Below are 24,102 nucleotides of genomic sequence, written 5' to 3' on the forward strand. Positions count from 1 at the left end.
ATTTATTTGGATCTTCACTTTTTTATTGGTCTAGCTAAAAATTTGTCAGTTTTGTTCTTTTCAATGAACCAACTTTTAGTTTTGTTAATCTTTTCTGTTGCTTCCCTATTCTTTATTGTATTTATTTCTGCTCTTATATTTAGTATTGAATTCCTCTACTAATTCTGGGCTAGTTTCTTCTTTTACTAATGTCTTTACGGCTAAAGTTCAGTTGTTCTTTTGAGATCTTTCTTTTCTTTTATAAATTTACCACTATGAACTTTTTAGAACTACTTTTGTTGCATCTGATGGGTTTTCCTGTATTGTATTTCAGTTTTTGTATGTCTCAATATTTGTTTTATTTACCTTTTGATTTCTCGTCTTTGGTCCATTGGTTGGTCAGGAAGATGTTTAATTTCCATGTACTTGAAATTTTTCTTGCTTTCCTCTAGTTATTGATTACTAACTTCATAACATTGTGTTTATAAAGGATGCTTTATATAATTTCTGCCTTCTTGAATTTGTTGAAACTTATTTTTTGGCCTACCATATGATCAATCCTAGAAAAAGTTTCTCTATTCTTGAGAAAAATGTGTATTCTGCTGCTATTGGATGGAATGCTATCTCTGTCTGTCTGTCTGATCTGTTTAGTCTGTAGTGTAGTTAAAATCCACTGTTTCCTGATTGATTCTCTATTTGGATGATAGATCCATTGTTGAGAGTGGGATATTAAAGTCAGCATGTGTTACTGTATTGCTGTTTGTTTCTCATTTTATTTGTAGTAGTACTTGCTTTATATATTTAAGTGCATCCAACATTGGGTGCATAAACATTTACAGTTGTTATATCTTCATGATGAAATTGACTCCTTTTTCTTTATATAATGGCCTTCTTTGTCTCTCATGACCACATTTAGCTTAAAGTCTACCTTGTCTGATCTAAGTATAGTTATCCCTGCTTTCTTTTGGTTTTTACTTGCTTGGAATATCTATTTCCATCCCTTCACCTCATCCTATATGTGTCCTTAAAAGTAAAGTGAGTCTCTTGTAGACAGCATATCATTGAAATCTTATATTTTATCCACTCAGCCATGCTGTTTTTGATTGGAGAATTTAACCCATTTACATTTAAAGTAATTATTGCTAGATATTACCATTTTATTCTATTGAATTCTTCAGTTATTGTATTCCTCAGCTCTAAGATTTCTTTTTTTCTGAAAGAGACTCACAGACTTAGAGAATGAACTTATGGTTGTTGGGGGGAAGGAAAAGAGGAAGGGATAGTTAAGGAGTTTGGGATGGACATGTACACATTACTAGATTTAAAATGGATAACCAACCAGGACCTACTGTATAGGATATGGAACTCTGCTCAATGTTATGTGGCAGCCTGGATGGGAGGGGAGTTTGTGGAAGAATGGATACATGTGTATGTATGGCTGTGTCCCTTTGTTGTTCATTGAAACTATCACAACATTGTTTGTTAATCGGCTATGCTCCAATACAAAATAAACAGTTTAAAAAAAAAGAACAGTGGACACTTCCATCAACCCCCAAAAGATTCTGATTTTTTTTTATGGTTTCTGTTTACTTCTTGAACTTTTTGTTTTATTCATGTACTGTTTTCCTGATTTTCTTTAGTTGTCAGTGTGTTCTTGTAGTTCACTGAAAGTTCTTTAAGAGGATTTTTCTGAATTCTTTTTCAGACAGCTTATAGACCTCTGTTTCATTAGGGTCAGTTGTTGTAACTTTTAGTTTCTTTTGGTGATGTCATGTTTACCTGTTTGTTTCATGATTCCTTGCATTGGTGTCTGTGTATATGTTTAAGCAGTCTCCTCCTCCAGACTTTACAGGTTCACTTCTGTAGAGAAAGACCTTCACCACTCATGATAGCTTGCAGCTGCTGGACCAGTTAGCTGGTACCTTCCACAGTCAGCAGGGCTTGTACTTGGAGTCTCATTGAGTGAGGCCATGCTCTGAGTTTGTGGGAAATGCCACTGACTGGGCTCCACTGTTGGGTAGGCCTATTGGCTGGGCTCCATGTTCAAGCAGAACTACTAGGTGACCATCTCCCTGTTTGGGTGGGGCTACTGGTTTTGCTCAGCAGTGAAATGGGACCACTAGCCAAGTTCTGATATCACCTCCAGTTGGGTAAAGTCCCAGACTGTTTGTTGGTAGGGTGGTGCCACAGGTTCAAGTCCTTGATTGAGCAGGACTATGGGTTGGTTCAGCAGTCACACATTGTTGTATGGGATCTCAGACCGCACTCCACAACCCAGTGGTATTGCTGGCTGGATTTTATGTTTAAGCAGGGCCCCGGGCAGGACAGTGTTTTCACATGGCTTCAAGTTGTGTTTCAGGATTAGGTGGGGCCACAGACACTGCCATGAAGTTGAACAAGGCTGCATGCTGCTGAGCTTCCTTGTTTGATGGGACCACAGGCTACCCTTCTTCATTGGGCAAGATTACTGGCTGGGCTTCCTGCATGGGCAAGACCACAGGCTGTTTCCAGCAAGTGGGCAGGGCCATAGGCTGAGCTCCTCTGCTTATCAGGGTTGAAAGGCTAGGCTCCATGGCTGAGTTGGGAGTGTAGGCTCCACTCTGCCTCTCTAGCCATCCCATAGGCTGGGTTCTGTTGCCCAGGGTCACACTGTTCCAGCTCCCTGGTTTTGTGGGGTCAGTGGTTATGCTCAGCAATTGGGCAGCACTACTAGCTTGGCTGTCTGACCAGTCAGGGCTGTAAGATGAGTTCATGGCTGCTCTGGGTCCCCAGCCAGGCTTCCTGGAAGGAGAAACCAGAGGCTATGCTCAGCACTTCAGCAGGGCTAGGCATTTGCTTGCCTTCATGGGCTGGATGGTAGAAGAAGCTCTAGTGATTATAGATCCAGATCAAGTAGAACTACCACCTGAGCTGTCTACTCAGAAGGGGCCACCTGCTTAGCTCTGCAAATGGCCAGATCTGCTGGCCAGGATCTTTGCTAAGGCATGGATGTGAGCAGAAATGCCATTTGCCAAGGCCTGAGCACTGTTTTCTTTGAGCCCCGCCCCCTTCTCCATCTCTTTCCAATTCCCAGTAGTCAAGCAGCAGATTGCTCCAGTGATCTCCATAAGGCAAGACCTGAGTGGGCCTCCGGGGAAGTGTCCTATATGGTAGGGGAGCCGGATGCCCACCTTTAGCTCTCTTTTCCCAGTGTGGAATCCATATTCCTCTCCTCCCCCCAGGGATGAGGGTGATGTGGTCAGGGTGGATCCAGTCCGCTCACCCTTCTCATGTGGTCCTGCTCACTCTCTGTTGTCCAGCAGGGTGCTTGAGCCTAGCATCTTCAAAATGGGCATATGCACATTTTCTGTGCATAGTTGCTAGTGGGTCTCCTTGTGAGGGGAAATGAAATTGGGAATGATCTATGTGGCCAGGTTGATGACATTACACTCCTCTATATGTATGACTTAAGCAGGTTATATATTCCTTAACATGGTGATAAATTAGAATTGTGCCTCTCTGGTGCTTAGCTCCATATTGGGAATGTGACACGTGAACAGTAAATGTGTGGTAGTTTTGTGATTAAACCCTGTAAGAAAATGAAGCCATTGTGGTATACATTAGCTTCTGTGTGTGTATTTTCCTAAAGAAACAGAATCACTGCTCCTCCATACATACCTGCATTTGCAGTATGTATTTTTCTCCTCCGAAGTTTCTATTGTCAGTAGCTCATAGTTATTATTGATTCATGCTGTTTACTGGTAGTAACTCTGGGGGCTGCTTTGCCGGAGGGATAATTTGATTAGAGGTACTGCTGTTTGGCACCATTCAGGAAAATGTTACACTCTAAAGGGTATTGGATTTGTCACAGAGTGACACTGAAGAGAAACCAGGGATAGGCAGGCTAATAACATGCTAGCCTTGTTATTAAAATTGAGCCTTTTGGCATTTTTGTCCACCTTTTTTTGTTGATGTCACTTCTTTCCTATGAGAGAAGCATGTGACCAATTTGATGACTTTTATTTGGCAAGGGCAGAAACTAATGCCAGATAAACAAGGTCATAGTCAACTGATATGGAGCCCATGTGTTCCAGAATACTGTGTTTCCATCTTCTGAGGTTAGATACCAGCTTTATTTATATAAGGGGGCAAGATTTGAAAGCACTGAAATCAGATGTTCATGTTGACAACATCAGTTTTAATGGAACTTGAATCTGACTCTGTGTGTGCTGTGTTTTGCAGAGGGACTCATCATCCAAGGATCTACCAGAGACCACAGGAAAACATGGGGAGAAGTAAGTCTCTCTTCACTTTTAAATAATTTAGATTCCCTCTACATTAATCCACTATATACAGGAAATTAGATTTGCAACTCAGTTTTTTTCCTTGTGGACAATTAAATTGTGTTTCTGGTTAGTGTTAGAAAGGTTTTGTCTGAAGCAGTGCTGTGCAGAGACAGGTTGCTCACTGGAAAGGGTCTCCCCCCGCCCAGCACTGCCCCCCCACCACTGCTGTTTTCTGAACATCTCTTAGTACAGGGAGCGAAGGCTCAAACTTGATATTATATAAACCTGCCCTAATCTCAGCTTCTTTACAACTCTTAGCAAAGTTACCCATATGCTGCTAATGGTTTCTAAGGCCTTACTGATAATAACATAAACAAAATATGATTGTACTATGCAACTAATAATAGTAGGAAAAACATCACCTTTGAGGTTGACTTAAATGGCTTTGGTTGCCTGTAAAGTGTTAAATACTGGAATTAAGACCCATTAAATGAATTCTTTTTGTCCATTTTTCATTTCTCATAAGGCTGTTACATGGACAGTTGACAACAGACAAATTTAAGATTATTTCTTTGTTAACCAGCCACTGCAGTGACTTGATGATTAATTCTAATCAACATAGGTCATGAAATCTGATGTTATAAAGGACCTCAAAGGCAGAGTTGGTGTTGGGTAGTATAATGAGAAGACTACTTGACAGAGAGTCAAGAGTCCTGAATTCAAGTTCTACCTCTACTGTTTTGATCAAATCCTGTCATTGCTCTAAACTTGTTTGTTCATCTCTGTTCAGTTCAGTTCAGTTGCTCAGTCATATCCAACTCTGTGACTCCATGAACTGCAGCACACCAGGCTTCCCTGTCCATCACCAACTCCCAGAGCTTAGTCAAACTCATGCCCATCGAGTTGGTGATGCCATCCAACCATCTCATCCTCTGCTGTCCCCTTCTCTTCCCGCCTTCAATCTTTCCCAGCATCAGGATCTTTTCCAATGAGTCAGTTCTTCACATCAGGTGGCCAAAGTATTGGTGTTTCAACTTCAGCATCAGTCCTTCTGATGAATATTCAGGACTGATTTCCTTTAGGATAGACTGGTTGGATCTCCTTGAAGTCCAAGGGACCCCGAAGAGTCTTCTCCAACACCACACTTCAAAAGCATCAATTTTTCGGCACTCAGCTTTCTTTATAGTCCAACTCTCACATCCATACATGACTACTGGAAAAACCATAGCTTTGACTAGATGGACCTTGGTTGGCAAAGTAATGTCTCTGCTTTTTAGTATGGTGTCTAGGTTGGTCATAGCTTTTCTTCCAAGGAGGAAGCGTCTTTTCATTTCATAGCTGCAGTCTCCATCTTCAGTGATTTTGGAGCCCCAAAAAATAAAGTCTGACATTGTTTCTACTGTCTCCCCATCTATTTCCCATGAGGTGATGGGACCAGATGCCATGATCTTAGTTTTCTGAATATTAAGCTTTAAGCCAACTTTTTCACTCTCCTCTTTCACTTTCATCAAGAGGCTTTTTAGTTCCTCTTCACTTTCTGCCATAAGGGTGGTGTCATATGCATATCTGAGGTTATTGATATTTCTCCCGGAAATCTTGATTCCAGCTTGTGTTTCTTCCAGCCCAGCGTTTCTCATGATGTACTCTGCATATAAGTTAAATAAGCAGGGTGACAATATACAGCCTTGACATACTCCTTTTCCTATTTGGAACCAGTCTGTTGTTCCATGTCCAGTTGTAACTGTTGCTTCCTGACCTGCATACCGGATTTTCAAGAGGCAGGTCAGGTGGTCTGGTATTCCCATCTCCTTCAGAATTTTCCACAGTTTATTGTGATCCACACAGTCGAAGGCTTTGGCGTAGTCAATAAAGCAGAAATAGGTGTTTTTCTGGAACTCTCTTGCTTTTTCGATGATCCAGTGGATATTGGCAATTTGATCTCTGGTTCCTCTGCCTTTTCTAAAACCAGGTTGAACATCTGGAAGTTCTCGGTTCACGTATTGCTGAAGCCTGGCTTGGAGAATTTCGAGCCTTACTTTACTAGCGTGTGAGATGAGCACAATTGTGTACTAGTTTGAGCATTCTTTGGGATTGCCTTTCTTAGGGATTGGAATGAAAACGGACCTTTTCCAGTCCTGTGGCCACTGCTGAGTTTTCCAAATTTGCTGGCATACTGAATGCAGCACTTTCACAGCATCATCTTTCAGGATTTGAAATAGCTCAGCTGGAATTCCATCATATCCACTAGCTTTGTTCATAAGGAGACAGTAATTAAGACCATCCCCAAGAAAAAGAAATGCAAAAAGGCAAAATGGTTGTCTGAGGAGGCCTTAGAAATAGCTGAGAAAAGAAGAGAAGCTAAAAGCAAAGGAGAAAAAGAAAGATATATCCATCTGAATGCAGAGTTCCAAAGAATAGAAAGGAAAGATAAAAACACATTCATCAGTGATCAGTGCAAAGAAATAGATGAAAACAATAGAATGGGAAAGACTAGGGATTTCTCCAAGAAAATCAGAGATACCAAGGGAACATTTCATGCAAAGATGGGCACAATAAAGGACAGAAATGGTATGGACCTAACAGAAGCTGAAGATATTAAAAAGAGGTGGCAGGAATACACAGAAGAACTATACAAAAAACATCTTCATGACTCAGATAACCACAGTGGTGTGATCACTCACCTAGAGCCAGACATCCTGGGATGCGAAGTCAAGTGGGCCTTAGGAAGCATCACTACAAACAAAGCTAGTGGAGGTGATGGAATTGCATTTGAGCTATTTCAAATCCTAAAAGGTGATGCTGTGAAAATGCTGCACTCAATGTGCCAGCAAATTTGGAAAACGTAGCAGTGGCCACAGGACTGGAAGAGGTCAGTTTTCATTCCAATCCCAATGAAGGGCAGTGCCAAACAATGTTTAAACTACCACACCGTTGCACTCATCTCACACACTAGCAAAGTAATGCTCAAAATGCTCCAAGCCAGGCTTCAACAGTATGTGAACTGTGAACTTCCACATGTGCAAGCTGGATTTAGAAAAGGCAGAGGAACCAGAGAACAAATTGCCAACATCTGGTGGATCATCAAAAAAGCAAGAAAGTTCCAGAAAAACATCTACTTCGGCTTTATTGACTATGCCAAAGCCTTTGACTGTTTATCTCTGTAGTGGGATTAATAACATAGCACACTGTTAGCTTCAGAAGGTTGTGGCTGGCATAATGTGAGAATATATATGAAAGCATGTTGAAAACCCTAATGTATAATGGAAGAATGCAGAGATATCTGCTCATTACTGTCTTTGTTGAAGACGTAGATCTCCATTGGTTCCGTCTTTCAGTAGTTAAAATGAAGTTATTTGATCAGATGTGTAGGCAGGAAGACTGGGACTAGGGTGTGCTAGAGATAGAGTGCTTCCTTATGTTTGTGTTCTGGGCATCTTTCTCACCCCATGCCAGTCTGGGCCCTGGTAGGCAAGCCCAAGGATTATAGATGGAAAATATCTTCCTGAACCGTGATGAGTCAGCTTTTGTGTGTTTTCTCCAGCACTCCTTCAGGGATTCTGGTTCTGTCCCCACCTTCACAAAAGATACCTATCTCTGATAGTTTTGAAATTTTTAAAACCTGAATACATTTTTTTAAAATGGTCAATGTTCTAGAACTAATCTATGCCAGGTCCTAACTCCAGCATCAACTATCAACAGAACCTTTGAGAGTAACTGGAATCATGGTTTGATTTTCACTTTCTCTCAAGCTTCAAGTGGATTTGGAGAATGCTGTGATTCTTGGTTTTCATCATGGCCCTGTAGCGAAGAGAGCCGCACTGAGATAGGGCAACATATTTCTCCTCGTTTCCCTTCTTCCTTTTTAGAACAGTCATCAAATCATTATCAGTAAGTGCTTGCTTTAAAAGATGCCTCAGCAAATGTCTGTTTAAATGGTCAGGCAGTTAATAGAGTTCTTGCTAAAGGATAGGGCTTGTTCGTGTAATCTGCAAAGATGGGGAGGTTTCCGCCCGGAGATGAGATAAGAGAAGCACTTCCAAAAACACTACTTTTACAAACACATGGCAGCTTGTAATAGCAGCATTTTGACTGTTTGTGTGAGCACTCTGAAAACATCCTTAACATCCTGAATCACAAAGAATCTATCCTTGACACTCTAAGCTTTAGTTTGTCTGATTATACTTGTTAATTGCTGACTCTGTTAGTGAAGAAAAAAAAAAAGATGCCACTGTGTGCTTTTTTTTTTTTTTTTTTTTTCTGGCCGTGTACAATGAAGTTTTTACTGGCTTTGGCAAAGGTTCTCACAAACATAGCTCAATGTGTCATACAAAGGGACAGCAGAGGAAAATATCAAAAAGACATGTCATTGGCCTCATTAATTAAGGAGCCACGAAAACAAAGAACACAGCTGGGAAACCATACAGTATAGATGAAAAATTACATTGAGGTCAACTTCTTTTAGTATTCTTTGATGTTGGATGAAGAAATTATTTATAGATGTGTTAGAGGAATCCTTCTTTTGCTTATATGATATGGAAAAATTCATAGTCTTACAAATGGTGGAGGGGATGAGAACAGGCTTGTGTGAATCATTTCTCAGTAGATCATCATCAGTGTCCATTGTATGTGGCATTGAAATTCCATTTACCATATAGAGATTTAGTATTTAAGTAGGGTTTAGTTTTTACAATTCTTATGAATATATAATTATTTTGGTATTAACAAGTATCTGTAGAGTTCATAACTCATAGATATTTCTCCATTATCTTACTTGAGTTGTAAGAGAACCCTGTAGTATAAATATGGATTATTATCTTCATTTTATGTACTAGAAAACATAGAGTCATGAGACAAAGTCTTATCTAAAGTCTACAGTTTATAAATGAAGAGTCAGAAGGCAAACCTAGGTCTCCTTATGTCATAGGCAGTTTTCATTTTCTTCCAATAAACTGTATTCTGAGCACCCTAGTCATCAGCTGTGTATAAAGTCAATTAAAAACTTAGAAACTATCTTATGGTGTGAAAGAAAATATCTTCTTAAAACTATGTTCTCACAGTATGGTGTGGGGGTGGGAAGAGAGGAAAAGAGAAATGGCTCAGTGTTCATCCTCATTTATGGTAACAGCTAAAACATCTGTGTCACATAGTGGAGTGCCTCAAATATCAAAATCCTCTGAGCAGCAGTGGTCCTTGGCTGTGGTAACTCAAAGGCAGCAGCCCTGATTGGCAATCACCAAGTGAAAGTAACAAGAAATTCAACTCAGAAGCTTGCTGGACACAACACACAGTGGGAAGTCCCCAAAGAAAGGGGCCCAAGACACCCCTTCTGTGGTGAAAGTCACCCTTCTTGATGGACAGGTTTTATCTCTGTGGTTTTTCATAACACAGAGAATACAATACACTATGGAACACCAGAACAGTATGTAGTCAACAAGGAAAGGTGCTGTTACAAAAAAAAAAACAGCATGTATACATTAAATTATATGTAAGATTTTAGTAGAGAATTAATGTTTTCACAAAGAAAATATGAGAATTTTTACAAAGGTGCATGTTTAGGCTTACCACATATTATGTACCAGAAGTATCTGTAGTCATCTTTAGAGAGACGTTAAAACTTTATCCTACCTTTTCATCCTCTCCTCCCCCCCCACCCCCCACCGCTGAATAACTGGAACATTCATGATAAAATGGCAAAGGTTTCAGTACTCCACAAAGCAATTTCTTGGGAGTTTTCTTGCTAAAAAATTTGAGGGTTGTTTTTCTTACAGTGTTTGGGTAGAATTTGATTTTTAGTCATACCTACTTTCCATCAGATTTTTTTCTATGTCGGAACACACTTCTCTTACTGCTTAAGTACTATAGCAGCAATTTATGGTATTTATTACTCTAATAGACAGTTATGATGGCTAATTTCACGTCTTTACCATAATAACAAAGCATGTGAAAGAAATTCATCTTGCCTTCTCAATAATAGCAAACTACAAGATGTTCCTACTCCTCTTTTACAAAATAAGAATAATATTTACCCATGAATCTTCAAACAGCTTTATTTTGCTTTGTTGTATAGAAAACAATGTCTGGAATTGCTGAATGATAACAGATACACAGGTTATATTTTTAGAGAATAATTAACATAAAATGCTTGATTCCAACTCAAGCTGGAATCAAGATTGTTGGGAGAAATACCAGTAACCTCAGATATGCAGATGACACCACCCTTATGGCAGAAAGTGAAAAGGAACTAGAGAGCCTCTTAATGAAAGTGAAAGAAGAGAGTGAAAACTCAACATTCAGAAAACGAAGATCATGGCATCCGGTCCCAACACTTCATGGCAAATAGATGGGGAAACAATGGAAACAGTGACAGACTTTATTTTTTTGGGCTCCAAAATCACTGCAGATGGTGACTGCAGTTATGAAATGAAAAGACGCCTTCCTCCTTGGAAGAAAAGCTATGACCAACCTAGACAGCATACTCAAAAGCAGAGATGTTACTTTGTAAACCAAGGTCCATCTAGTCAAAGCTATAGTTTTTCCAGTAGTCATGTATGGATGTGAGAATTGGACTATAAAGAAAGCTGAGTGCTAAAGAATTGATGATTTTTTAAGTGTGGTGTTGGAGAAGACTCTTGAGAGTCCCTTGGACTGCAAGGAGGTCCAACCAGTCCATCCTAAAGGCAATCAGTCCTGGGTGTTCATTGGAAGGTCTGATGCTGAAGCTGAATCGCCAATACCTTGGCCACCTGATGTGAAGAACTGACTCATTGGAAAAGATCCTGATGCTGGGAAAGATTGAAGGCAGGAGGAGAAGGGGATGACAGAAAATGAGATGGTTAGATGGTATCACCGACTCGATGGACATGAGTTTGACTAAGCTCCAGGAGTTGGTGATGGACAGGGAGGCCTGGCGTGCTGCAGTCCATGGGGTTGCAAAGAGTCGGACATGACTGAGTGACTGAACTGAACTAACATAAAAATGTAAAGATGCCTCAGCACATTTTCTGTTTCTCCTCTTTTGGTATTTAGTCTTTGGAGATAGGTTTTATCTAGCTTAGAAGGAAACCCTAGGCCTATAAATTCTTAATCCACAAAGTCAGTTTCCATCTTCATTTTCCATACTTAATAGTAACATGCCTTTGATGTCCTAGGATCCATGAAAATATGGTTGTGCTGTAGAGAAACAGTGACAGTGCTACCAGTTACAGTCTTTTGTTTATTATTATTAAACCATGGAGTTCTCAAGGCAAGAATACGGAAATGGTTTGCCATTCCCTTCTCCAGTGGACCACGTTTTGTCAGAACTCTCCAGCATGACCCATCCGTCTTGGGTGGCCCTACATGGCATGGCTCGTAGTTTCACTGAGTTAGAGAAGGCTGTGGTCCATGTGATCAGTTTGATTAGTTTTCTGTGATTGTGGTTTTCATTCTGTCTGCCCTCTAATGAATAAAGATAAGAGGCTTACGGAAGATTCCTGATGGGAGAGACTGACTCTCGCAGAATTGATGCTTTTGAACTGTGATGTTGGAGAAGACCCTTGAGAGTCCCTTGGACTGCAAGGAGATCAAACCAGTCCATCCTAAAGGAAGTCAGCCCTGAATATTCATTGGAAGGACTGACGCTGCAATGCCAATACTTTGGCCACCTGATGCAAAAAGAACTGACTCATTTGAAAAGACCCTGATGCTGGGAAAGATTGAAGGCAGGAATAGAAAGGGACGACAGAGGATGAGATGGTTGGTTGACATCGCTGACTCGATGGACATGAGTTTGAGCAAGCTCCAGGAGTTGGTGATGGACAGGGAAGCCTGGCATGCTGCAGTCCATGGGGGTCACAAGGAATCAGACATGACTGAGTGACTGAACTGGACTGAAGTGATTAAACCATAGCAGCATCATTCCCTTGGCTCCTTTACTTCAAAGAACCCAAACATATCCCCTCCACTTACCAAGACTTAATGGAAGGAAAGATGGTTCATAGCTACTAGAGTAAATTTGTAAGTTCTTTGAGTCATTGCTGAACTAGTGCTCAGTTGAGGTCAGTCCTAAGCTTTAATTCAAGCCATACAGCTCCATATTTTCAAACAGTGAATGCGTGTTCAAACTGACAAGGCTTGTAAAGTGACTGTTTAATAATGTACTGCCTAATTTTATTTGACAGGCCCCAGGTTTATAGTTCAAGTGAAGGCACACATTCAAAGACAATTATTTCATTTTCTGGCCTATATTAAATCTGAGAGTCTCGCTATTATGGTAGCATATTCATGCCTGTGCAGTCCAGATGATGTCACCAATTTATTATAAATCCTTATCTAGCTTCATAATTTTGCAACAGTAAAACAAATCTACTTGGAGCTGGCAACAGCCATTATTTTTTTTCCTGGCAAGATTTTCCTATTAGAAAAAAAAAATGAGCTTACTATGTGAGGTTCAGGCTGCCTTAAAAAAAAAAAAAAAAAAAACCTCATTATAGTGCTTGATGCTTTTTGTCTTTGATACAATCCTCTCTGCCTTTTACCTATTGAAGAAGAGAATAACTTTGGTACATAAATTTACAATGGCTTCTTAACCCTAGCACTGTTGACATTTTAAAAATTTGAGGCAAAATACATAATATAGGCAAAACAATTCACATAACATAGAATTGACTCTTTAAAAAAAATAGTTTTAGTTATTTTAGTTATCTAGTTTTGGCTGTCCTAAGTCTTTGCTGCTGTGTGGGCTTTTCTCTAGTTGCAGTGAACAGGAGCTACTCTCTAGTTGTGGTCAGCAGGCTTCTCATTGTGGAGCTGCTCTTGTGGAGTATGGGCTCCAGGATGCATGGGCGTCAGTAGTTGCAACTCCCGGCCTCTAGAACGCTGGCTCAGTAATTATTGTGGCACACAGGCTTAGTTGCTCTGTGGCATGTGGGATCTTCCCTAATCAGGGATTGAACCCATGTCTCCTGAATTGGCATGTGGATTCTTTACCACTGAGCAACCAGGGAAGCCCAGAATTGACCATTTTAAACTGTACAATTTAGTGGCATTTAGTACATGCACAATATTGTATAACTCTAGTACCAAAACATTTCCATCACCTCCAAGGGAGACCTTCTCTACCCAGTAAACAGTCAGTCTCTATTTTGCACTCTCCCAGGCTCTGGCAACCTGTTAGCTGATTTCTAGCTCTATGGATTTTTATCTATCATGGATATTTCATATAAATGGAATAATATAATATGTGCCCTTTGGTGTCTGGCTTTTCTCACTTGACATAATGTTTTTTTAGATTTATCCATGTTGTATTAGTACCATATTCTTTTTTTATGGCTGAATAATATCCCAGTGTATGACTGTATTACAATTTGATGAGTCATTCATCAGTTGGTGGACATTTGGGTTGTTGCCACCCTTTGGCTAATTGGAAACAGGGCTCCTGTGAACCTTGATGTACAAGTTTTCGTTTGAGTATCTGTTCTCAATTCTTTGGGCCAGATTTGTAGGATTAACTATCAACATTTGGGACCAGATACGTCTTTGTTGTGGAGGCTGACCTGTGCATTGGAAGATGTTCAGCAGCATCCTTGGCTTCTCCCCCACTAGTGGCACCTACTCCTCCAAGTTGTGAGAATCAAAAATGTATCCAGGGACTACCCAGGTGGTCCAGGGTTGAGAAGCCACCTTGCAGTGCAAATTTCAATCCCTAGCTGGGGAACAAAGACCCCCACATGCCACGGAGCAACTAAGCCCATGTGCCTCAACAGAAGATCTCACGTGACACAAAGATGTGCCTGTGTGCTGCAACTGATACTCAGCACAGACAAATAATTTTTTTTAATTTTTAAAAAATATATCCAGACATCGCCAGATGTTCCTTGGGGTGCAACATCACCCAAGATAGAAAACCACTGATTTAGAATGAAGGATAGTGATAGTGAAAGTCACTTAGTTGTGTCCGACTCTTTGCGACTACAGTCCATGGAATTCTCCAGGCCAGAATACTGGAGTGGGTAGCCTTTCTCTTCTCCAGGGGATCTTCCCAACCCAGGGGTTGAACCCAGGTCTCCTGCACTGCAGGCGGATTCTTTCCCAGCAGGGAAGCCCCGGAATAAAGGATAGGAAATCTTTAGAGATAAGCCAAACAGCACCATTGTGATTTTCATAGAAGTAATTTGAGTCTCAAGGACAGCGTTAGAGTCGGCCCTCTGTGTCTTCAGTTATCCTCAGGTTCCACAACCATGGATTCAATCCATTAAGGATCAAAAATACTGGGAAAAAAGTAAAAATTTCAGAAAGTTCAAGAAAGCAAAATCTGAATTTGCTGCATGCCATCAACTGTTCACATAGAATTTACGTTGTGTTTCCAACTATTTATGTATCATTTACATTGCACTGGGCCTTCCTGGTGGCTCAGATGGTAAAGAATCTGCCTGCAATGTAGGAGACATGGGTTTGATCCCTGGGTCAGGAAGATCCCCTGGAGAAGGTCATGGCAACCCACTTCAGTATTCTTGCTTGGAGAATCTCACGGACAGAGGAGACTGGAGGGCTGCAGTCCTTGAAGTTGCAAAGAATTGGACACAACTGAAGGGACTGAGCATGCATGCCATTTCACATAAGGGACTTGAGCACCTGCAGAATTTGGTATCCATAGGGGGGCCTGGAATCAATCCTCCACAGCTGCTGAGGAACAAATATATATGGTTGTCAACAAAAATGATCAGTAAACCAATCTATGATAGAAATAGAAAGGAATTTTGTTTGAGCCAAACTAAGGATTTAAGGAAGCCAAACAAAAGAAGCTGAAGCGCCAGTATTTGGTCACCTGGCACGACCAGCCTACTCACTGAAAAAGTCCCTGATGCTGGGAAAGATAGAGGGCAGACGGAGAAGGGTATGACAGAGGATGAGATGGTTGCATGGCATGGCATCACTGATGCAACGTACATGAACTTGGGTAAACTTTGGGAGATGATGAGGGATGGGGAGGCCTGATGTGCTGCAGTCCATGGGGTTGCAAAGAGTTGGACATGACTGGGCAACTGAACAACAACAAGGACTATAGCCCAGGAGACAGTGTCTCAGATTACTCTGAGGAACTTATGCTGGAGAAGTTACACTGTAGTTTTCAGCACAGTTTTTTTTTCTCCATTCAATCAAAATTTGTTGAGTAGCAACTGTGTGCTCAGCACTGGGAATACAGCAGTGAACAAGATGGGTACGACATCTGCCCTCATGAGCTTACAGTCTAGCAGCCAATTAACATCTGTAATTTTTACATTACTGTTGTAGTAAGTGCTCTGAAATGGGCTTGGTGCTAAGAGAAGATTTAACAGAAAGTCTTAACCGAGATGGAGAAACCAGAAAAGTTCTCTGTGAAGAAGAAACACTTAAGATTAGCACAGTGGGAAATGGAAAAGTGTTGCAAGCAGAGAGAACAGCCTGTGTGCCGGCTCTGAAGCAGGAAGATACTTAAACAGAAAGCCAGCCAGTGTGACTGGGACACAGGGAATGAAGAGGGGGTGATGCGAGGTAGAGGCTGATTTATGAAAGGTCTTTAGATTTAGGACATTCTTCCAAAAGCAGCTGGAAGCCACTGAAGAATTTGCAGGAGGAAAGTTAGATGCTGAGGTTTGTTTTTAGCAGCTCACTGTACTGTGTGTGGGGATGGTTGTTTAGTTGCTCAGTCATGCCCAACTCTTTTGCTACCCCATGGACTGTAGCCCGCCAGGCTCCTCTATCCATGGGATTCTCCAGGCAAGAATACTGGAGTGGATCGCCATCTCCTTCTCCACAGCACAGTTTTGTATCTTGTCAGAACAAAAAATACCGTTTTTGTTTTTTGTCTTGACAAGAAGTCAGGGATTCATTCCTTCAAGATTTTGAAACAACAATAACAAATCACCATGTACACAGGAGTCAGTATAGCCTTGGTACCTGGGAAGGGCGTCTTGTCATTGAAGGAGCACCACTATTGGCAGCCCAGGAAGGGCGGAATTTAATGTTTATTTTTAACATAGACTTTTTTTTTCCATTTATTTTTATTAGTTGGAGGCTAATTACTTTACAATATTGTAGTGGTTTTTGCCACAGATTGACATGAATCAGCCATGGATTTACATGTATTCCCCATCCCGATCCCCCCTCCCACCTCCCTCCCCACCCCATCCCTCTGGGTCTTCCCAGTGCACCAGCCCCGAGCACTTGTCTCATGCATCCAACCTGGGCTGGTGATCTGTTTCACCCTTGATAATATACATGTTTCGATGCTGTTCTTTCAAAACATTCCACCCTTGCCTTCTCCTACAGAGTCCAGAAGTCTGTTCTGTATATCTGTGTCTCTTTTTCTGTTTTGCATATAGGGTTATCATTACCATCTTTCTAAATTCCATATATATGCGTTAGTATACTGTATTGCTCTTTATCTTTCTGGCTTACTTCATTCTGTATAATGGGCTCCAGTTTCATCCAGCTCATTAGAACTGATTCAAATGAATTCTTTTTAATGGCTGAGTAATATTCCATGGTGTATATGTACCACAGCTTCCTTATCCATTTATCTGCCGATGGACATCTAGGTTGCTTCCATGTCCTGGCTATTATAAACAGTGCTGCGATGAACATTGGGGTGCACGTGTCTCTTTCAGATCTGGTTTCCTCAGTGTGTATGCCCAGAAGTGGGATTGCTGGGTCATATGGCAGTTCTATTTCCAGTTTTTTAAGAAATCTCCACACTGTTCTCCATAGTGGCTGTACTAGTTTGCATTCCCACCAACAGTGTAAGAGGGTTCCCTTTTCTCCACACCCTCTCCAGCATTTATTGCTTGTAGACTTTTGGATAGCAGCCATCCTGACTGGCGTGTAATGGTATCTCATTGTGGTTTTGATTTGCATTTCTCTGATAATGAGTGATGTTGAGCATCTTTCCATGTGTTTGTTAGCCATCTGTATGTCTTCTTTGGAGAAATGTCTGTTTAGTTCTTTGGCGCATTTTTTGATTGGGTCATTTATTTTTATAGATTTTTTTTTTTACTTCTGGTCAATGCACAGTTTTCTTTAAGGATCAAGGCAGATGTAGAGTGTTTGTTTGATAGGCCACCAACGGGCTGTTTTAGTTAGCATAAACTTTCTGTTTAATCATATATAAGCCAGAAGGACTCCCCCATATCTTAGTATTTGAAATTGGCTTCCATTATCATTCTAGAAACCAAGATGTAGTGCTGGTCCTAGAATCAAGCATCTGAGTCCTTGGATAAGTCATTTAGCCTGGATGTCCCTTTTCTTGTCAGCAAAATGAAGGGATTGAGATGGATCCGTGGTTTCAGTGTGCTCAGAGAAGCCCCAGGTTTTCTACAGGGGTCCCTGAGAAGCCACTAGGAGAGAAGGGAAAGAAGAGGGAATACTGGTGAGTGCTCCTCTCCCCTTCAGGTAGAACAAGCGGAAGTTTGAATTCTATCAACATCACTTCTAGAACAAATTCACATATAAACAACATTGATTTCACCAGGGAAAAGTCCTTTCTGAAATCTGTGTGCTAATTAATAAAAGCACTAATTTGTCAGTGAGATTCCGTTTCTGAAATCTATTCTGCTCTGCTGTTGTGCATAACAGAAAAATAGCTGACCACTAGCTTTGCATGTTCTCTGAACAACCATCTCTGATATGAGACTTTTTGATTAAATGTAGTATGTATTCTATTAGGACAATCATTCACTCCTAGCATCTAGATTACAGTTAACTATCCCATAGATAATACCATACTGTCTATGTTGACAGAGTATAAAGCATTCACTGTAACATAATTATATATTTAAAGCTATGTTTCATGTTTGCTGAGTCTCACTACGTGCCTTACCCTGCCCCACCCCAGCCCATTTAATGGTGATTGTTATAGTTGTTTCTGTAGTCTTCCAAATGGGACAGATCTAGTGTAACCAGAATCAGTGTAAATCGGATTCATAAACTAAAAACAAAGTTTTGTGGTTGTAGCAACTATAAACTCTAAGACAAATGATCTTCTTGTTGATGAGAGTTGAGGCACTAGTGATGGGAAATACCTATCTTGGGAATTCCCCTGTTTTCATGATTCTACCGGACTGTGTGCTTAATGTTGTGCAAATTAGATCATTTTCTAACCCCATATTTGTTTGCTTCCTGTGGGTAAGGCACGACTCTCGTTCATAAATATCATGTTAGAGTACCATACATTTAAGCAGTTGTTGTAATTGCTAGTAACTTGATTGCTGTCATCTACCATTTCATGAAGTATTCTTTTTGATAAGGAGTTATTGTAAAACTCCTTCAAAGAAAATTTGACTTTTTACCTTCCCTTGTGGGAGAATCTATTAGATAATTTCTCTGTATCTAATTATTCCTTACAAAGCATAAAATCATTAGACATGAGACATCTGAATATATGATGTAAAATTTGGCTTTTAAGTAAACCATATTGAATTAGTAATAGATCCCTCCTCATGGGGGAAGGGATCTATTGATGTTATACACTACCTCTTTTGTCTTCAGTCTTATAGAAATCAGTTTCTGGCTTTTTCTCCACACTTATTCCTGGAAACCTGCCTGTTATTATCTGGCATTTCATTGCATACCTCTGATAGCACAAAGATGTCTTTTTTTGAAGTCTTAGATAGGGATCATAACCACTACATTGTCCTTAAGAAGCAGGTTCAGGATAGTAAAGATACAACAGTTACTTCTCTCAAACCCTGAGATGCCCCCACTCTCTCTAGTTCAGTCCTATAACATTAAATAATATTTTAAATGTCTCAGTTCCTGAGTGGGTTTCCACTTCCTAATTCCTGTGAAAATGCCTACTACATGCCATTCTAACTAAGTTGTAAGTTTGTGACAACCTGTATGGGCACATGAGCACCACTATACAACAAATTCTGAATTATAAACTTACCTTCTATGAAAAAAAATAGCCTTTTAATTTCCACAGATAGGTTACAGTGGTGAAATACATTTGAGAAATAATCTTTTTCCCACCTCCCTAAGTAATAGGAGGGCTTCCCTTGTGGCTCAGCTGGTAAAGAACCCGCCTGCAATGTGGGAGACCTGAGTTTGATCCCTGGGTTGGGAAGATCCCCTGGAGAAGGGAAAGGCTACCCACTCCAGTATTCTGGCCTAGAGAATTCCCTGGACTGTATAGTCCATGGTGTCGCAAAGAGTCGGACATGACTGAGCAGCATTTTTTTTTTCAGTAGTAGGAAGATGATCCAAATAGGATCTTTTTTTTTTTAATATTGAAATTTATTTTTAATTGAAGGGTAATTGCTCTATAAAATTGTGTTGGTTGCTGCCAAACATCAGCATGAATCAGCCATAGGTATACCTGTGTCCCCTCCCTCTTGAACCTCCCTCCCCATCCCACCCCTCTAGGTTGTCACAGAATCCTGGTTTGAGCCCCCTGAGTCACATAGCAAATTCCCATCAGCTATCTGATTTACCTATGGTAATGTGTATGTTTCCATGCTACTTTCTGCATACATCCTACCCTCTCTACCCCCCCACCCCATGTCCATAAGTCTGTTCTCTATGTCTGTCTCCATCAGTTCAGTTCAGTCACTCAGTCATGTCCAACTCTTTGTGACCCCATGGACTGTCTCCATCGTTGCCCTGCAAATAGGATCAACAGTATCTTCTTTCTAGATTCCACATATATGCATTAATATACAGTGTTTGTTTTTCTCTTTCTGACTTACTTCACTGTGTGTAATAGGCTCTAGTTTCATCAACCTCATTAGAACTGACTCAAATGCATTCCTTTTTATGGATGAGTAATATTCCATTGTATATATGTACCACAGTTTCTTTATCCATTCATCTGTCAGTGGACATCTAGATCTCTTCCACATCCTAGCTATTGTAAATAATGCTGCAATGAACATTGGGGTGCATGTGTCTTTTTCAATTGTGGTTTCCTCAGAGTATATGACTAGTAGTGGGATTGCTGGGTCACATGGTAGTTTTTTTTTTTTAACTTGATTACATTTTTTTTTTTTATTTTTTTTCCATTTATTTTTATTAGTTGGAGGCTAATTACTTTACAATATTGTAGTGGTTTTTGTCATACATTGACGTGAATCAGCCATGGATTTACATGTATTCCCCATCCCGATCCCCCCTCCCACCTCCCTCTCCACCCGATTCCTCTGGGTCTTCCCAGTGCACCAGGACCGAGCACATGGTAATTTTATTCCTAGTTTTTTCAAGGAATTTCCATACTGTCTTTCATAGTGGCTGTATCAATTTACATTCCCACCAACAGTCAAATAAGATCTTTTTATTTTGCATAATTTTGGTTTTTAGGAAGTGAGATGTCACTTGAGAATTCTAGTGAGACTTAGTTGTTCTAAGGAAAGTTGTGTCCATCCATTTGCGATAAGAAATGCCTATTTATACCCATTTTAGCAGAAAAAACTTGAAGGCATTGCATGTACACACAACTGACTGAATGATGGTATCAAAAGTTTAGAAGCAAGGAAATATGAGTGTGATATTTTATAAGATTTTTTTCATAGTATATAAGTCTGAGCACAGGATTTGATGGGGAGGGTATCTTGTCGCTTTTTGCTTCTTGTTTGTTTTTATTGTTGGTTTGGGGGATTGTGGTTGCTTGGCTGAAAAATAATATATTCATATCCCCAAAGAATTTGAATGCGATACACTACTCCCACTTAACAAAAATCTTTCCAAGTATAAAATTTCACAGTTACAACTGAAAAGACCTAAGAAATAATATACATATAAACCTTAGGTTAACAAATTAGGAGACAGGCTCAGATAAATTTGGCAACAAATGCAGAATCATGTAGCCAGTTTAGTGCCAGAGCTGGACAGAAATTTGCATACCTGACTACAAATTTAGGATCTTTCCTCACTACCATACTCTGCCTGAATTTTCATGTGTCTCAATACAGGGTTGGTGAAAGCAGTGAACAGATACTGGCTTTTTCGGACTTCAACCAGAGAGTCTCAAAAGGCAGTTTTCATATGACTAACAACAGAAGGCTCAAATAAATGGATAACTTAGCATCTTGCACAGTCTTTTATGAGAAATTCACAACTAAACAAGATATTAGATTTATTTAAAAAAGAGAAAAAATAACCTCTTAGTATGCGGACTCCTTATAGTTTCAGTCTGTGGCACACCAACATTTACACAACACCGACTAGGAACAAACTTTCTATTTGAATAAACGCATGTTGCAGATTGCTGAAAGTGAAAGTCGCTCAGTCGTGTCTGACTCTTTGCGACCCTATGGACTATACAGTCCATAGAATTCTCCAGGCCAGAATACTGGAGTGGGTAGCCAGATTCCTTTCTCCAGGGGCTCTTCCCAACTCAGGGATTGAACCCAGGTCTCCTGCATTGTAGGCAGATTCTTTACCAGCTGAGCCACAAAGCTCAGGCCAATCTTTTTTACTAAAAAAACCAAAAACAAAACAAACTTAAAACACCGTGCTGCGTGCATCGGAACGTGCCAGCCGCAGCGGAACGCGCCAGCCGCAGCGGGCATGCGCACTAGAGGCAGCGCACTGCGCATGCATAAATATGGCGGGACTCGTGTTCTGAGTGCCATAGATCAGCGTGCTTTCTTTCCGCGAGCATTTCAGCTCCCAGGGGCGTGCGGCAGCGGTGCACCAGTCTGAGGTCCGGCCTAGCCACGTTGAGCATCTCATCACAACAGGGGCCAGGTTCGTGCTTGTTCCGCGGGACCTGTGTGTTGGAAGCGGTGCCCGACTTGAGTGGGAGAAGGCGGGAGAGCTCGTGCAGTGCGAGGTGAGGGCCAGCCGGGCAGCATGAGTCAGCAGCAGCTTGCCTGGGAGGCACGCAGCTTGCATGTGGACCAGGTGGAGGAGAAGACGGTGTGTGGTGAATCCAAAGACTCCACCCGCATGGAGGACCGGCGCGGATTAAAAGTAAGCTTTAATTTAGAAGATAGTGCGCAACAGGTGTCCATGAAAAAAGGCCCCAAAATGAAGATACCTCGATGTTATGCGTCCCTGTCTCGTTTAACTCAAAGATTTATGGCACTTCTCAGATCTAGTCCTGGAGGTGTTCTTGACTTAAATAAAGCTGCAGCAGCACTGGGCGTACGAAAACGAAGAGTGTATGATGTCATCAGTGTCTTAAGTGGAGTCAAGCTGGTTGAAAAAAAATCTAAGAACCAGATTCAATGGATAGGACCTGATCTTAGCTATTTGGAAATAGGGCCTGAACAGAGGAAGCTGCAGGAGGAACTTTTTGACTTATCAGAGAAAGAAGCAGCTCTGGATGAATTAATTAAGGATTGTTCTCAACAGATGTTTGAGTTAATAGAGGACAGAGAAAACAAAGATCTAGCATATGTGTCATATCAAGATATTCATAGCCTTGAAGCCTTCCGTGAACAGACTATGTTTGCAATTAATGCTCCGGCGGAAACCAGCTTCGATATTTTGTATCCCAACGATGAGTCTGTCTCAGTATATATGAAGAGCACCCAAGGGCCCATCAATGTTTATGTATGTCAAATGACGCAGCAGGATGTTTCAAGTGTTGAAACATTGGATGGTGTAGGAACCTTTTCGTCTGAAAGCACACAGCCAGAACACCTTCACCCTGAGAAAGAAGAATATCCTCCAGAGCAGAGTGAAGAATTGCTTGAAGTGAAAACTAATGGCATGTGAGGATCCAGGTATTGAGTCTTTGGGGACATCCGGGTGGGTGAATTACACTGGGTGGGTGATTCTCAGAGGAATAAATCATCCCCGATGCTTTCTCATTCTCCCTTACAGCAATAAGGCCAGGGGTAACTTTGAGCAGTTCACTACTTAGATTACTGGATAATTACGGTTTCTGCATTTGAAAATAACTTTTTAAAGCAATAATTATTCCCTGTTTTTTTGCCAGTGAAATAGACATCTTGCCTCCTGAAATTACTCCATCACACAGAGTATCACTGAAACTGTTGGGCAGGCTGGATGGACCGCTGTTTGTGGACTCTGCCCTTTGCTGCTTGGATCAGGTGTTTTTATCACAAGAGAAACTGCCTTAATACGGGTTAATGCATGCATCTGGACATGATGTCTTTGTGTATATTTGTATAATGTTTAGATTGCTTATGAAGTATTTCAAAGTGAGACTTTTTACCCTTGTATAACCAAAATAATGTCTATGTGGAGAGTATCAGACATACTATCTAATTTCTCTGTTCTTTATAACTGACTAGAACCTCAGAGAATGAGGGTTAGAGAAGAGTTTTTTCCAAAATTTTATATGCAGAGTTATCATAAATATGCTTATTTTTAAAGTTTGTGGAGTTAATTAATGTATTTCACTACGGTTCCCAGTGCTAAAATTGGACTTCAAGGTCCCTACAGATTGATTGTGTTGGAGCAGACTGGTGGCATGCCCCAGGCTTTGGGGGCAAGTGTAGAAATGCCATCAGATCATGGCTTAATAATTCCTTACAAGATGTGAATTCATGGTGACAATTGAAAACTATTTTAACCTTTAAAAAAAATTTTAAAGTTTACTGTGGACCATTGTTAAAGTCTGTTGAATTTGTTATGGTATTGTTTCTGTTCTATGTTTTTGGTTCTGTGGTCTTAGCTCCTCAACCAGGGATTGAACACACACCCCTGCATTGGAAGGCAAAGTCTTAACCACTGGACCACCAGGGGAGACCCCTATTTTAACCTTTTTTGCAAGCAGATTCTGTAATATGTTTCTGCATGTAGCCTTGCTCTTCAGTCAAAGGGATTTACTTATGATGACCTAATGGTACCCTGCCCTCTCTCCAGCTCTAGTTAATCATTTCCAAGTACCTAGTATTTCTGCTTCATTATGTAAAGCATGTACCACTCTGTGCCT

At 40.7% G+C, this 24,102-nt stretch overlaps 2 protein-coding genes across 2 annotated transcripts in view; both read left to right on the plus strand.

Annotated features, from left to right (window-relative positions):
* PRRG1 (proline rich and Gla domain 1) overlaps nt 1-24,102 on the plus strand; it is a 141,852-nt gene that overhangs the window by 47,007 nt on the left and 70,743 nt on the right. Inside the window, exon 2 of the mRNA XM_061136114.1 lies at nt 4,201-4,253. Within this exon, the coding sequence (XP_060992097.1) occupies nt 4,244-4,253 (10 nt within the window). The 5' untranslated portion in view covers nt 4,201-4,243. The remainder of the gene's footprint in view (nt 1-4,200; nt 4,254-24,102) is intronic.
* On the plus strand, nt 22,209-22,916 carry LOC133052124 (transcription factor E2F6-like). Its single transcript, XM_061136896.1, has one exon. The coding sequence runs from the start codon at nt 22,224-22,226 to the stop codon at nt 22,914-22,916; it is 693 nt and encodes a 230-aa protein (XP_060992879.1). The 5' UTR covers nt 22,209-22,223.

Source organism: Dama dama, chromosome X (assembly GCF_033118175.1).
Source record: "Dama dama isolate Ldn47 chromosome X, ASM3311817v1, whole genome shotgun sequence".
Classification (NCBI taxonomy): Eukaryota; Metazoa; Chordata; class Mammalia; order Artiodactyla; family Cervidae; genus Dama; species Dama dama.

Excerpts from the sequence above, each read along its gene's own strand:
- LOC133052124 (XM_061136896.1), top strand. The coding sequence starts at position 22,224 with ATGAAGATACCTCGATGTTATGCGTCCCTGTCTCGTTTAACTCAAAGA.